This window comes from Ursus arctos, unplaced genomic scaffold (genome assembly GCF_023065955.2).
Source record: "Ursus arctos isolate Adak ecotype North America unplaced genomic scaffold, UrsArc2.0 scaffold_2, whole genome shotgun sequence".
In the NCBI taxonomy this organism is placed as follows: Eukaryota; Metazoa; Chordata; class Mammalia; order Carnivora; family Ursidae; genus Ursus; species Ursus arctos.
In genome coordinates this window covers 13,369,531-13,386,762 of record NW_026622874.1, presented here as the reverse complement: position 1 = coordinate 13,386,762, position 17,232 = coordinate 13,369,531, and the positions used below count along the sequence as shown (strand labels likewise).

Below are 17,232 nucleotides of genomic sequence, written 5' to 3'. Positions count from 1 at the left end.
TACTCATCAACAGAAGCACTTACAAACTCTCTTCTAAAATCTCTTCTGTGTCTCTTCTGAAATGGATAAATTACTGAAGGCAAGAAAATAACTTTTCTTATAAGATCTTGTCTCAGAAAAAAGAAAAAACTAGGAATGTAGCCTTAGAATCAACGTAAGTGGTGAAAAGACCATCATTTAAGTATAGCTAATAGAATTATGCTAACCATATGGGTTTTTGAGAGATGCAGGTTTTTCCCTCTACACAGAATAGTAAAATACATAAACTTATAAGGGTAAGTCCAGTTCAATAAATCCCAGGGGAAAAAAAAAGAATTTTTTAAATTTATTTTTTTAACTAAGGCTCATCTTGCCTTTAAAATTAGCTTCTTCTCATCCAGAACAGGTTGGCAACAGATTACCCAACATTTCTCAACCCATTTGCTTTGACTAATACTATTTCCTCTTTGGGAAATTCCTTCAATCTCCTCTCCATCAATTCATGCCAAGACCAAAAAGGAGTCACCTTCCATGCTACTAATGACTGCTTATGGGACTTAAGCACTAGAATGCAATACGCTACCATAGATTGGTTAAATGTTATCTTACACACTATAACCCATTTGTTTCATGTATAATAGTCTCTTAACTAGATGACATTTTCTCTTTTTTTTTAAACCTCTTCATTGATTCTTAAATTTTCTGTCTTAAGATTAGTGAAAAATGAATCCTGTATGGCACTCACTGGTGATTACAAGTGTCATGCAAAATAAGATCCATCTTGTATTTTATTTACCAATATCGACATGCAAACTGCTAATGCAGAAATCCCTAATAAATACTTTGGAGTAAATAACAGAATAAATATTTTTTGCTGAGAGAATAAATAGGAGAACAGGAAAATTTATAGCTGTTTTTCTCTAATTGGTTTGTAAAACATTATGTTTTTGTTTGTTTTTTTAAAGATTTTATTACTTTTAAAGTAATCTCTACACCCAATGTGGGGTTCCAACTCACAACACTGAGATCAAGAGTCGCATGCTCTACCAACTGAGCCAGCCAGGTGCCCCAAACATTCGTGTTTGTAAACACAGAGAACCCCCAGGCTATCCTTCCAGGTACCCTTTCATCATAATCTTCACTTCTGGAGGAAGTCAGGAACATAGTTTTGTGTTTCAACAATGTAATGCTAATGAAAGGCTATTTCATTTTAACCAAACGGACAGAATAAAAAATTTAAAAACATTTTCCTACAAGAAGTCTAGAATTGCTGGAAAACTTTATTTTAAATGCCTGACCTCTTTCTGAAATGAAACAGATCTTTAAGAGTAAACAAACAAACAAAGACTGTCATTTTTGACTGGATATCAGTTTCAGTAACCAAAAGGCTTGGATTATAGTAGTCCAAAAGAATAGGAAACAAGATCTTGGGACTTATGTGACAGCCAGCACTCTCCAATGGCCACATCCTCAGAAAAAGCATGGATTGAGGGAAAAAAAAAAATCTGTCCACTAGCAAAGAAAGAAAGACAACAGGCAAGTTTGTTTTGCCTGGTCATAGATGAAGAGGTACCAGCAAACTGGAAAATAGCACTAAAGAAATGACCCAAAATGAGGCACAAAGAGACATATATGTATAAGAGAGTTAAACATAGAACAGGATAAAGTGGTTTACTATGTGTCTAATAGGTATTCTGGGAAAAGCAAAAAAGAAAAGAGAAGAGACAAAAGTCAAAGAGATAATAATATACAGTTTCTCATACTTTATGAAAATTATAAATCCTCAGGCTTAGGAAACACAACGAATCCCAAGCAGGAGATACAAAGCAAAACATATATAAACACATCTTTTTAAAACTTCAGTATACCAAAGGCAAAAGAGATATTGAAATCACCCAGTGAGAAAATACAGATTAACTTTAAAAAGAAGCAACAATTAGATGATTTCTTAAAAGTTGAAGCCAGAATATAGGAGAATAATGACTTCAAAGTTATGAGATAAAAGAGCCACCAATATATAATTTAATATTCCACTGAAGGATTATTTAAAAAATGACAGCAAAATAAAAACATTTCAGGAAAACAACACCAAACTGAGAGTTACAACCAAGTAGTGCCCACTGAAAGGATTTCTAAAAGCCATGCTTTAGTGCGAAGGAGAATGAACCAAAATTAAACACTGGGACGCAAGAGGAAAAGTGAACAAAGAAATTGACAATTATGCCAATAAATTTAAACAAACATTGCCTGTGTGAACCTATTTGGAAAAGGTGGTAAGAAAGTAAGATGGAACTCAAATACTGGGTAACAACAATACGGAAATCAGGAGAGTCAGTGGAGTTAAAGTGTTTCAAGGTCATTTTGGGAAAAGAGTAGAAAGACTAACTTCAAACTTTAAGTCAAAAATGAGTAATTGAAAAGAATAAAAATAAGGTGTATAACTTCTAAGAGAATAAAAATTAAGAATATAACTTCTAAAGTATATAAGGAGAAAAAGAAATTAACTTGAATTTTAAAAAGTCAGGAAAGAAGTGGGGAGGGTAGAAAACAAGTATAGAAAAGGCAGGATAAGAGAAAGACTAAAATAAGCTCAATAAATCAGTTATAAAGATATAAATGGACTAAACTCACTAGCTAAAAGAAAAAGGACTCACATTAGATTAAAAACAAATAAATCCAGATTCATGCAGTGTAAGAGAAACACTTAATAAAAATACAAAATGGTTGGGGCGCCTCAGTGGCTTAGATGGTTGAGTGTCAGACTCTTCGTTTTGGCTCAGGTTGTGATCTCAGTCAGGAGTTCCAGCCCCATGTCAGGCTCTGCACTCAGCGGGGAGTCTGCCTGAGATTCTCTCTCTCTCTTTGCAACCCCCACCCACTCTCTCTCTCTCAAATAGTCTTAAAAAAAAATGGTTGATGGCAAAAAAGGTAAAAAAGCCAAGCAAATATTAACTAAAAGAAAGGTTATAGTTACATTAAGAACAGACAAAATAAATTTTAAGGCAAAGAGCACTGTTAGGAATAAAGAGGGTTGCCACAAAATTATATATATATTATATCTATCTATCTATCTATCTATCTATCTATCTATCTATCTATCTATCTATCTCCAGGAAGATACAACAATGCTAAACTTGCAAGAATCTAATAACATGTATTGGCCTCAAAATACATAAAGCAGGGGCGCCTGGGTGGCACAGCGGTTAAGCGTCTGCCTTCGGCTCAGGGCGTGATCCCGGCGATCTGGGATCAAGCCCCACATCAGGCTCTTCTGCTATCAGCCTGCTTCTTCCTCTCCTATTCGCCCTGCTTGTGTTCCCTCTCTCGCTGGCTGTTTCTATCTCTGTCGAATAAAAAAATAAAATCTTTAAAAAAAAATACATAAAGCAAATATTAATAATTGAGCTCATAATCACAAAGTGAGGTTTTAATACCCCTCTGATAAAGTGAGATTCTTTATGGCTTTTACCTGTCTCCCTACCAAAACCCCTCTTTGTTTTTTTTTTTTTTTTTAATTTTTTAAAGATTTTATTTATTTAACAGAGAGAGACAGCCAGCCAGAGAGGGAACACAAGCAGGGGGAGTGGGAGAGGAAGAAACAGGCTCCCAGCGGAAGAGCCTGACATGGGTCTCGATCCCAGAACACTGGGATCACGCCCTGAGCCAAAGGCAGACGCTTAACGACTGTGCCACCCAGGCACCCCCGAAACCCCTCTTTGGAACATAATCTAAAATGTATCATCTTTTTTGTCTGTTTTATTCACAAGTGTATTTTAAGTACATAGAGCATTGCCCGGCACATAATGGCTGCCTGATATAAACTTGCTGAGTGTTTGAATTAAATAATATGAAAAAAAGATAATAACTATAGAGCCTGAGTAATGCAATGAACAAGCAAAATCCAATGGACTCTCATGGAACCGCACACTCCCAAATCAATACATTCTTCTCAAGCACACATAGAATATCTATGAAAATTCACCATGTCTAGACTGTATTCTTTGACCACAATACAATTAAGTTAGAAATCAACAACAAACCAATAAAAGTCCATGCACCAAAAAATGCAAAACATAGTTCTAAATGACCCACAGAAGAAATCATAATAAAGATTATAGAAACAGAAGATTGAAGAAAACAGAACTTCATGATAACAAAAGTATATTTCAAGACTACCTACAGGGAAATCTATAAATTTATATGCATGTATAAGAAAAAGAAAGGACAAAAATTGATGAGCTACACGTCTAAATTAAGAAGTGAGGAAAAAAGACCTCCAAAATAAATACAAAGAAAATACAAGGAAGAAAATATTGAAGAAAAGATCAGAGATTATTGAAATAGAAAAAAATATACACAAAAAAGGATCAAAAAGTCAAAACCTGTTTCTTTGAAAATAGAGAAGTCTGGCAAGAATAATTATGTTAAAAAAAGATAAGGTTTAATATTAGAAATTTTTATTTCTAATATTCAAATTTCAGATACAGCAAGATTTTGAAAAAACAGAACATTAAGAAATACTTGATACTAATATACTTAAAAATGAATAGAATGGACAATTTGCTAGAAAAATATAATTTATCCAAAATGACCCATGATAAAAATAGAAAACCCAACAAACCTATGATTATTAAATACATTAAATTACTAGCTAAAAGTTTACTTACCAAAACTGCCAAACAGAGCCAGATGACTTTATGGGTGAGTTCTACCAAATAATCAATTAACAGTTAATCCCTATCTTATACAAAGTGTTCCAAAGAATAATAAGGACTTATCCCCACTTCAATTATAAAGCTAACAGAAATATATGAAAACCAAGAGGGTCAACACAAAAAAGGACATTTATGGGCCAATCTCACTTATAACCATAGATGTTAAAGTCTAAGCAAATTCTTAGCAAACAAGCCAGGAATGCATAATAAATAATACTGCATCATGACTTAGTTTAATCCCAGGAGATCAGGATGGTTTAACATTAGAAGGTCTATTTATCTATTTCACTACATGAACAGATTAAAGAAGAAAATTATACAATTTCTGTAGGGACAGAAAAAGCACTTGATAAAATTCAACATCCACTCATGAGAAACAGAAAACTTAGCAACTAGGAACACAAGGGGTCTTCTTTACCTGATATCAGTTACCTATCAGAAAGTACTTAATTATAAAATTATGAAATAATTCTCCTTAAAATAAAAAACAAAACAAGGATGCCCAATTGTATTCAACATTGTACTGGAAGTCCTAACCAGTACAAAAATAATTGAAAATAATCAAGATTTCAGAGGAAAAGGCAAATATGCCTATGGATGTGACCTCCTTGTACTCACGAGGTCTCTGAGAAGTGGTTAAGAGTTCACTACCTTCTGAGAACTCAAGGATTCCAGAATACCTACCTAGAATTTTAGAAGTCCAGACTTCTCTTATTTTGGTATCTTTTGCTCTCTTACAAACCCACAGTTATATTTCATCTAAAAAGATACTCTACCACTGTCTGGTGTTTTAAATTTTGGTCCAAGCCCTTTTATAACCTGCACTTTTCAGGTTGACCAAGAACTCAAATCAACGTCTTATTTAGTAGTCACACTTCCAACTCTGCATCCGGGCAGGAAGGCTGAGCACATCTGTGAAGATTCCTTCGGGACCTCCCAATTACCCACTGCTTTGAGGAAAGTATGTAAACAGTCCTAAGTCTGGCCCTAGTATGAGGACACACTACTGCTCTCTCCAGGAAATCTTTTTATTCTTTATCATCATAGTGTTTTTTTTCATAAGCTACTCTCAAACAATACTAAGTCTTTAAAAACTCCCATCTCAGTGTTTGGTAGGGGAATTATATTTAATTTTTTTTCCCCTTGATTCTTTAAATGATTTGCTCTTGTGGTTTTTCTAAGTATTTCTGTATAATGAGTCACTCTGAGCAACTGACTGGGAATGTAGGAAGAAGGCTTCTTTCGCTATTTTAACTTACTGTGTGATTGACCCTGGGCTGGTCACTGAACCTAATCAAGGAACTTCATTCATTGCTAAATAAAGATAAAAGGCCTGAAGAGATGAGTTAAAATTAGACCCTGCCACCTAATGACTCAGTCTCTTAATAACTGACTCACAGAAATTAATTAGCTTCTTCCTAGAACATTTCCATTTGGAAAAGATCTTCTTATCCTCGCCTCGTTGTTAACACTCTGACATATCTCTATGCCATCCTTTTCACCTCTCCATTCGTTTATTTAATTTTACTGCTTGACTTCAGTAAGTAACTATTGCACTCCATGATAATCAGCCCCAAATTAAGTTTTGATGTTGTAGCTGAGGGGCAGGAAAACAACCAACCAACCAACAGCAACAAAACCAGACCAGAAACAGGTGGAAGGAAAAGTGGACTTAGACCCAGAAGTCCTGACTCAGTTGGAAGCTTTCTCATGTACTAATGTTAGGATCTGAAGAAAGTCAGTTAACCTCTCTGATCTATAGTTCTAATCTACAAAATGGTCACCACGCTACGCTATCTTTCAACCTCATGGGAAACTGATTAAAAAATGACTGAGCATAATGCTTTGAAAAACTGTGAAGTACTACATATTTGTATTCACATTAAGTGAATAATTCTATTCGCCAATGCAAAAATGCCATCCTAATATATATATAAGAAGGTCTTGGGCAATATCCATCCATGCTGGACAGATACTATTAAAAATTGTAACAGTAATTTGTAAGTATGCACATAATAAATTCAGGACAAGAAAGACTTTAAAATAATAAAATGTACTTTAAGAAGGAAAGCAGCATGATTTGGGTGCCTGCTTGAAGAGCAAGGAATAATTAATAAACACTTGAAGATCCTTCTTATTCTAAGTTTTAATCTTTTGAACCCATAACCTATGGTGAAAGCTAAACATACACGCTAAAGGAAAGGAAAACTACAGAGTTAGCAAATTCCAAGGTGGGACCAAAGGAACTCTTGTAAATATGATGATCTCTAGATCACACAGAAATTCAAGTAAAAAATATCTGAAGACAGAAGCTGCTTCATTTTCTTACCTTTGCTCTGTATTAAAAAGTGCAAAGATGTGCTTGCTAGACATAAAGCTCTTTTCCACATCTCGAACTTTCAGGTTGTCCAAGGGCAGCATATACTTCTTTTCTTTTTCCTATCGAGAAAGAAAGAGAGAGAGGGAGAGAAAATTGGCTTTAATAAAAGATCTTGAAGCCTGCCAATGGCAACACATCACCTGAGTTGGCCAACATTTGATTACAATATTTTGATACCATCATGCACTATTTTGTTACCAGCTACCAATGAATAAAAGCTATCTGAGAAAAGAGACTCCAGTGATTCTCAACACATGGGTCGGAAGGATGAGGGGAGGAAAAGTGTGGAGGAAGGAAGGGCTCAGCGATAGAGAGAACACATGGTCCTCTATCCTTTCTTCCTCATGTGGGTCCCCTTAGATGTTTTAAAATGTTAGTTTGATATTAAGAATTTAGCCATCTGTTAATATTTAACAAAAATGTTCTGGTCCTAATTCAATGAGAAATGCCAGATGGATTTCATTTCATATTTTATTTGCAGCCTAAGCAGTTTTGATAGCCAGTGCTGGCGGGAGCCTGGAAGCACAGGACCCCAGTAGGAAATACCCCCCATAAACCAGGAGAAAGCACAGCAAAATACTTCCTTCACTTGGGTCTAGAATAAAACGTGGGACCAGAAAAAAAATGATTCCATTGTTGAGCTCTTTGAGAAAAAAAGAACCCATTAGAAGTAGACTGATATTGACTAGAATGAATTCTCTTTTAAAATTAACAATTCTTTTGGAAGAAAATGGAAACTGGGGAGGGAGGTCTGCAAATGGGACTAAACTGGTCTTAGTGAAACACTGGATGCCAGAGAATCATTGGAAACATTTACTATTAGGGATTGGCCCTGGGTCAATAGTATCATATGTATAAATACCTAACAATCAGTCTAATAGGAGAGAATCAGAAACTCAGCTTAAGAAACCTAGTCAATATCTATTATCAGGGGCATTTTAGCACAGTCCTTGTTCAACAGTACCCTGTGTTTGGTCCCAGCCTATATCTCTAGATATAGGTCCTGAGAAAAAGCAGGACCAGACTCCAGAGGAGGGAAGTACAGAGACTTAGCCATGACTTTTAATAAACTACTATTACTGTATTTCCTGTCGAAAAATGCATGCACTGTACAGACATGTTAACATAAGACTTTTTGTTCCTAAAGCCCCTACAGCACTAGGCTCAGTAGTGCGGAGAACTCTTTGTGTGTGTGGGGGGGGGGGGGGCATGCGTGTTCGCCCTAGCCAGCTTGTGGGGGCCATGTCTGCAGACCCCATAGAGAGTTATTGCCCAGCGAATCACTGGCTTTGCCACTTCTTAGTCCTAAATTAATTAGAGAAAAGTTGGTCAGAACACATCAGAATAGGGAAGCACAGAGAAATAGAGGACTAAATCAGTTGAAGGAAGTTGGTTAGAGAACAAAATGGCTGTCCTGGCAGACAAGGTCATCAAAGAAGCTCAAAAAAAAAAAAACCATAAAAGAAACGAAACGGGACTGAGAGAAGCCTAAGAATAAACATGAAAAACCAAAGCAGTATAAGAAAATTCCAATATTTCTTGTGCAAAAATTAATAATATATTAGCAAACATAAGGATATTCTAAATAACAAAATATATAATTTAAATTAATGAAGCGTCATAGTTGAGTCTAACTTGTTTGAAACACTTGTCAGACTATTTTAGGACAGAATTCTAAGAGGCAAGATCACAGATTGAATGAAAAGCTATCCAATACATAATCAAATGAAAATGCTTGAAACCCAGGGAACATTTTTTCATTGGATGTTTTTCAATGCCCTAAATTTAAGCAGCTGGATTTTTTTAATGCACCATCCTATTCAACCTTTTGAAATGATGGATTTGCCTTTTAATGGGAAATCTGCATTTCATTGTAAAGATGGAACACAATGTCCTTGGCGTGTTTTCTATAGAAGTAAGCTCCCTTTCATACTGCGTTCTTTAGCATATAGTGAAGACCAAAAATCCAGCGAGTTTACGTCAGACATTAAATGCTGGAGAAATACACACATATGCAGACAGGGGAACATGAAAAATGTAGTTTCATTTCCAAAGTACTAAGTGTCATTTATCCAAGGTTTTTGAGGACATATTGCTAAATTATTTCATAATCAAGAGTTTTAAGACTGAGAAAGGGAGAAGAAAAAGAAGATTCAGACTGACTTGTTTAATTAAAGTTGTAAGTCAAGTGGAGAATTAGAGAGAGCAATGAAACAGTCTATCATGGATATTTCTAAAATTCTTGGTGCTTTGGGGAAAGAATGATGTTCTGTTAAAAGAACATCTTGAATATGAAGTAGCTAAAATAAACAAAAGGAATAGAGGAGGAGAAAGGATAAACAGAATTATAATTTCCAAAATACAGTGAATCTTAGCACCAGCTTAATTGAAACATTTGTTACATAATATGTTAGTTCTATGTAATTGGCCAATAATACCCTGTCCAATATGGTAGCCACCAGTCACAGCTACTACTGAGCACTTGAAATTTAGCTAAATTGGGATGTGCTCTAAGTATTAAATACATACCAGATTTCAAAGACTTAGTGTGAGAAAAAGAATGTAAATAATCTCATCAATATTTTTATATTGATTATATGTTGAAATGGTAATATTTGGAATATATTAGGGCAAATAAAATATTAAATGCAACTTCATCTGTTTATTTTTAGTGTTTTGAATATGGCTGCTAGACAATTTAAAATGACATATGTGGCTCACATTAACTTTCTATTGACAGGGCTGGGCCCCATATCCTTGCATCACCCATTTTTTTTAATTTACTTACTTACATATTTATTTATTCATTCATTCATTCATTCATTCATTCATTCATTCATCCATTTATTTTTAAAGTAAGCTCTATGCCCACTGTGGGGCTTGAACTCATTCATTCATTCATTTATTTTTAAAGTAAGTACTATGCCTAGTGTGGGGCTTGAACTCATGGTCCCAAGATAAAAAATCACACAGTCTATTGACTGAGCCAGCCAGGTGCCCCTCTGTCCATTTTTTTCTCTTCTGACCTCCCTGTTTCTGCCATTAGGTGTATTTTGCATTCTCCCAGTCACCCAATCTGAAACCCCACTATCACTGCTAAGGTATGGCTTTCCTTCACCCCCTTTATTACAACAAGACTACGGTGTGCTCTATTGGAAGCATTAGCCAGAGCTCCCGTTGTCTGACGTTTCCATCACGTTAGTCCTGGCCTCCGGCATCTCACAAGCATGTGGCTATAAATGGCCTCCTATCCAATCTCTTTGCTTTCTAATTCCTTGAACATCACCAGGAAGGGGCAAATTTCTAAAACTACTCTGTCAGATCCATGATACTCCTTCCAAATTTTCACAGCTCTCCATTATTTCTGGAAGAAAATCCATGAAATTCCTTAACGTGACATCGGTCACTTTTGTCACATGAAGCACCTACAAATTGGTCCAATCCAGATTGGTCAGTATCTTTTACTCTTCCATAAAAAGTCTTCATTTCAACCAAATACAACTTTGTCAACAGTCTTTTCCCAACGTGAGATACCCTTTCAACTTCTCCCTACCATATCAGTTTATTATTTACAGTCAAGTTCAAGTTTTACCTTCTGTGCAAAAAGTGTTTCCAAGTTTATGACTATCTGTCTCTTTGTCACTCCCCTGTCTTTCTCCTTTCAAGTCATACAATAGGTATTGTTTATTCTATTCATTTTGAATTATACATTATATGAGGCATCCTCATAAATGCATTACATTACAAAATTTGTATGACAGTTGTTCATTTGGAATTCAGAATGTTTAGTCAATTCTATTATTCAAGTAGGTTACATTTACAAAGAAAAATAAAAAGTAGAAAATGTTTTTGCAACATTTATAAATAAATAAGAAATAATTTGATATTTTGAAGATTTTATACTAAGACATTTTGGAGGAAGCACTTGTAAAATCTTAGAGGAAGGTTTTTTTCATGGAGATTCAGAAAGAAACTTCTGCATATTTTCAAAAGCTTTAGAAGCTGATGTCACTAATTCAACATCTTTTTATTTTTTTCATTTTTAAACATAGTACCTTTCTTTTCCTCAATGCAAAATGGTTACAAGCGCTACTTGTATGGGAGGCATCCAGGGATTCTTTGTTCAAAGAGAAAGGGAACATGAGAGAGTTTGTGTTCTTTCCTTCCAGTAAGTATTGACAAATATTAGAAGAAAGAGGAGAAATAAGATAGGCCCCCCCAAAAGGATGCATTAAATGTGTGAAGGAGTGTTGTCTGAGGTGGAAGTAACTGAACTGTGAGTGGCAAAAGCCAGATGAATCAAGGCAGAGGGAGGTGGTAATTATATGATGGCTACAGGATGTGTTCATTGATCTTTTAAGGAAACAAAAGGATCGATGAAGGACAGATGTGGGATCAACAAGCAGCCAATGATGGTTTCTAGCTGGCAGGGCACCATCAATACAACTTGGTTGTGGGAAGGAGCTACGGTGGGTATGAGGAGAGGGTTGGGTGTGTAGAGGAATAGCTCCTGCATATGCAAAGGACTGGAAAGTCTTTATATACCTGGTGATTTATATGTAGGGAGTTTCAAAACTTGGGGAACATTTGAGTGGCCTTGGTTTATGACTACCTTGAATCTTATTTGTACATACATCTCCTCACCAACAAGGCAAGAAAATATTCAAGGATAAGACAATGAGTTCTTCATTTCCATATATTATAATGCCTGGGATAGTGTTGGTCATTGAAATTTATACACCATATTACAAATATTTGTTGAATTAATTTGAAAATGTCTGATAACCAAAGCCAAATGTTGAGTAAGATATTTGATAGTCACATATATTTGAGAATCAAAAAAAAAAAATCCTGTAGGAAAGAAAAAACCTGTAAGAGATGCTTAATCGATTGGCACTGCTTTTGATCATGAAATCTTTACAATGTTTAGATCGACTGTCATGTGCATTTCTCTCTCTGCCTCTGTTTGCATGGCTTCTACTTGCTAGGAATGTCTTCTTTCCTGCAAGAAAGCACATACTAGTGGCCCTGAAATTTATGTCAAGTGCCACCTCCTCCATGAAGCCTACTCTGATGACAGCACGTCATATACGTCTCCTTTTTTTCATTTTCAAAAGATATGTATTTATTTACTTACTTGAGAGAGAGAGAGACAACTAGCAGGAAGAGGAGAGGAAGACAGAATGTGAAACAGACTCTGCGCTGAGCATGGAGCCTGACGCAGAGGCTTGATTGCACGACCATGAGATCACAACCTGAGCCGAAACCAAGAGCTGGGCACTTAACCAGCTGTGCTACCCAGGCGTTCCATATATATCTTTTTTTAAGAGTTCTCAAATTTCCCATGGCTTTTGTCCTAGGCTATATAGGACGCCATTTCTTATTTATGCTCATCTTGCCTCTGCAAATACATTGGAAGCTCTTTGAGGGCAAGGGTTATGTTAAAATTCTTTTGTGTCTACATTTACCAGTTATACACTGCTGCACACACAGACACTGTTTACCTTTTTTTTTTTTTTAAGATTGTATTTATTTATTCGACAGAGATAGAGACAGCCAGCGAGAGAGGGAACACAAGCAAGGGGAGTGGGAGAGGAAGAAGCAGGCTCATAGCGGAGGAGCCTGATGTGGGGCTCGATCCCGTAACGCCGGGATCACGCCCTGAGCCGAAGGCAGATGCTTAACCGCTGTGCCACCCAGGCGCCCCCAGATACTGTTTACCTTTGACTGTAAATGATGCAGCAGAAATAAAATTCCAACATGACGGAATTTTACCACTGTGTCGTACTTATACGAGTTCACAACTGTGTCTACCTATCTACTCTTATGTCTATTAATACGTCTATATTATTATGTTAAAAATTAAACAGGGGTGATATAAAATCTTATTTTAATGCCTGAAACACTGGTTTTGAATAAATTTATAGCTTTTTGCTAGTATCCTATTAGGTGAAATTTTACTAACCGAGGCCAATATACTTGATTTTATTAATACAAACCTCATGGTTTAAACACATGCATGCACAGTAACATTTCAATACACTTCAAAACAATACAAAAACTCAAACCAGGAAATACGTTGTTCTGAAGAGGTAAGAATGGATGTAAATTTTTTTAAAAAACAGAAGAGCATAAGAAATTAGAAGAGAATTAAAAAAAATGTATGTAAAAGTCAGTAATGGCACCAAATATATTTTTGAAATATGTAATAATGGAACTGAATTTATTTTCTAAATATATATTTATTATAATTCTTCACTGGCTTGCTGTAACAATTCAAAAGATCATGATGATATTTCTCAAGCTAATAAATAATCAGAACAGAAACAGGTTCCATGACAGATCAACATAATATTCCATACTGCTGAGAATAGCTGAGCTTCATTAGAGCAAAGACTCCCAGTTTTGACCTCTCCTCTTCTCATACTCACATAATGATATCCCATGTTTATTCCCTGTTACTGCGTTTGTCATACCATATAATCCTAATTTGTTAAATGTCTCTTCTCCTATTGAGAAACTGACATCTTCCTGTCCTCTCTCAGTGTTGCACTACCTTGCTAGCAATGAATGGGACATTCCAATGACCCAACCATACAGCAATGTGTGTAAGCCACATGGACGGTCCCACTGCACCAGCCAAAGGAGGAGACAGATTGTGCCCCCAAGAACCTGGTCCACAAACAGGGCAGTAGCCCATAGATTAGTCCAAGATGAAAATTAATCCCCCTCATCCAGGGACTGTAAATGTTCTTGCAGAATCCTGGAAACTCATGAGACACCACAGGACACTCTTTTTATTATAATTTGCTTGTTGCTCAAGAGATAATAATGCTGATCAATATTTTTCCTGACAAAGTTTTCTTTTTTCCTTGATACATTTGTGGCCAGAATGTTTGCGAACAGAGAAACTAGAGACATTATCCTGGGTTTGGGGGTAGGTACCCAGGCCAAGAAAAATGTGACGCTCCCGTAAATTAATGTTAGCCTTTCATCCTTTGCGTAACTGACACAAGAGTTACGTAAGCATACATTTTCATCAGTTCCTCACCCCCGCCTCGTTCTCCAAAACAACACCGTACTGCCATTCAGATTAGATTCAAATTCCTCGACATACCCACTGTGCCAACCACAGGACTCCTGCTTTCCAGGAAAGTCAATGCATTTTTCTTTTCCACACAGAACACATCTAACCATATCTTCTTGTCTTTCCCTATACTGTTTTTTTTTTCCACTAGAAATGCTTCTGCTTAATTGTCACTCTGCTTCTCTTCCACTCAGAACTCCTGCAAAAGATGACTCCATCTAGTTCAGACTTAATGTACCTTTTTTTCTTAAAGTATTACCAGTCTCATTTTTTCTGTCTTCTTGTCCTTCTCCCTCGGCCACTTGCAGACTTATTATTTTCAAATCGGGGGGATCCTTCAAAAAAAGTTCTGACACCAAAGCTCATTATATTGGGTAGATTAAAAAGTGATACTCCTCGGATTGAGGCAGGAGCGGGGCTATGAGAAAACCTGCCCAGTAGACTCATCCTCTTGTTTAGATGTTGCCTCTAAGAAATGCAGTTGGAACACCGAAGGACTCTAGCACACAGGCCTGGATTTCCAGATCTGTCTTCTGGAGCCTGGTCCCCCTACCAGCCTTGTTCTCCTGGTGCTTCTGCGGTGCCAGGGCTCTGCCCTCCCCCAGTCTGCCTGGAACTTGATGTGCCTCGTCTCCCTAGGTCTCCTACACCGAGCAGCTCCATCTAGCTCCCTGCCATTTCTAACTGAGCAAACAGATATCTCCGGAACCACGGATGTGATTTAGCAAACCCTTCCAGGTCAAACCACCCTTGCCATACCCTGCTGGACTGATTGGGCACTTTGATGCCTCCTTTACCATTTCCAGAACGTCTCTCATCCCAGTCCAATCCCTTGACAGCATTTCTGTGCTTGGTTTACTCTCCATCTTATTTCTAAGTGGCTGAGTGTTTCACCAAAGTGTGTGTATGCTCCGTCTTTCCAACTACAAAGTAAACTCCTAGGGAAAGAACAAATCTACTACTATTATCACCGTTATTACTGTTGTTGTTAATTATTCTATGTATCTTGCTCCTCTGCTATTATGTAACTATGTCCTGACTTTCCTATCAAAGCATAAACTCTTTAAGGGAAACAACTGTTTCCTTCTTAGTTTTAGTTGCATAGTTGACACTCATCAAACACGTGTTGAATGAACATATAATTGAGTCCCCGCATGGGCTGGCATAGTGCTTTGCTTAGATGAAGGACTCAGAGATGATGAGTGACTTAGAAAATAATCAAAATATCAAAGAAAAAAGAAAGGCCATAAAAATATTAAGAATACCAGAATACTAGATCCACATGCTGTTGAAAACTAAAATCTGGTGTTTATTGCTATTAAGAAGTTATAACTATAGAGATGTACAAGGATGAAACTCATAATACAAACTGCCCATCTTTTCATTTAAGCTCTAATTCCCTGCTTTAATCAGAATTACATCTTTAGTAGTAAACAGCATCTGTGAGCCAGGAGGCTGCTAGTAAAAAGTACTTCTTTATATTTTTCCCTTGGGCATTGAAGAAACTGCCCATGTGTAGGCTTGATGGGCTGAGAGTAGGCCCAAGGAAACTCTATGGTTTATATGCCATTGTCTTCATGGCTGCCCCCCTGCACTCACTCAGATACTTATATGGAGCTACACACTGGCATATCCCCACTGCGTAAGGGAAAGTTAACAATGCTTGCCATTACCCAACTCGAGACCTTACTCTTTTCCTGGCTCCTTCCCTTTCTTCAGAGTCCAATTCAATTTCCACCTCCTCCAGGAAGCCTGCCTGGCCGTAAGAGCCCACTGGAGGGCTCCCTCCTCCATTCTCTTTGCATTCTTAGACAGTACCACTTTTTTTTGTTTGTTTTGCACTTAGTATATATTATATTTCCAGGTGCCTCTAATACCCTCAAAATGTGGGTTCTGCTCTCCTCCCAAAAAAAAGGACTTTTGTAAAGTGAGAAAATTAGAGACTTTATTCTCGATTTTTATATTTAATCTCTATGTAATTCTTATATTTAAAGAAATATTCATGAGTATTTGTACATATAAGATTGAAAATGTACAAGACTGATAATGATAAGCATACTAAAGAATAAATTTAAAGAACTTATAGCTAAGCATGGCAGATTGACCACATCTCCCTCCCCCAAATCCATTACGATGATAGTAAAAGAATAAAAAGATATTGACCCCAAGGATAAAGAAAAACAGGAGGGGAGAAAACAGCAGACAAGAAATTTCCTGAAAGCTCTGGAAGACAGAAGGCAGAGGAGCATTCTTTGACTTAGCCTACAGAAAGGAGTTATTCCCCCAAATTCCTACAGGGGGAGAGAATGGAGGAGAAGCCACCCCAACTGGGTCCTGCCCTGTTCTTTGGAAGCACCTGATACCCTACATAAGGGGATAGTTGTGGGGCTGAGACAGCACAATCAGATAGTCTGTGTACAGAAGTACACAGAACAACTAAGGACACAGGGTTACCTCCTCAACGCACAGCAGCACATTCCTACCGCTAGCAGGAGATCAGAGATAGAATTATACAAGAGAAGTTTTGGGACCCAGAGCTACCAGGCAGGGTGAACAGCAAAAGTGGAATAAAAACCTGAGAACTTAATGAAAGTCTTCACGTTGAAATGTCCCTCCTTCCCTTTTCCTGCCCTACCCCAGAGTGCCAGCAACCGGATGTACTTCTCTGGACTATCGGACTGTTCTTCTCAGGGGAGCTAAACAGTTTCAGGGAAAATGCTCTGTATTCTAACATTTCAATAAAATAGCAGCTTGCTACTGATCATCTTACAGAGAGAGCCTATATTCTGCAAGCTTCACCCACACACAGAGTTTCCAAATAGCTGAATGGCACAGAGTCTTAATAGATTAGATGCATCACAGCTATTAAGTGGATGCTGAGGATGGGCTATGTCAATGCCCATTCCAAACTCCTTATAATGTCTGAGTTCAACTCAAACTCTCTCTCCCTTCCCAATCTTGCTCTTGCAGCTAGGGCTCCGGATGAGATATAGTTTCAGTCAATCTAATGTATTCCTATCCATGCCACACTTTGATTCAGAACTGACTCACCCCGGTGAGCTACAGAGTAT

At 37.0% G+C, this 17,232-nt stretch overlaps 1 protein-coding gene across 6 annotated transcripts in view; it reads right to left on the bottom strand.

Moving 5' to 3' along the window:
• DNM3 (dynamin 3) overlaps positions 1 to 17,232 on the bottom strand; it is a 524,278-nt gene that overhangs the window by 143,341 nt on the left and 363,705 nt on the right. For all 6 annotated transcript variants that reach the window (XM_026509365.4, XM_026509361.4, XM_048225441.2 and 3 more), the window contains one exon: positions 7,024 to 7,133. In XM_026509365.4, the coding sequence (XP_026365150.1) occupies positions 7,024 to 7,133 (110 nt within the window). The remainder of the gene's footprint in view (positions 1 to 7,023; positions 7,134 to 17,232) is intronic.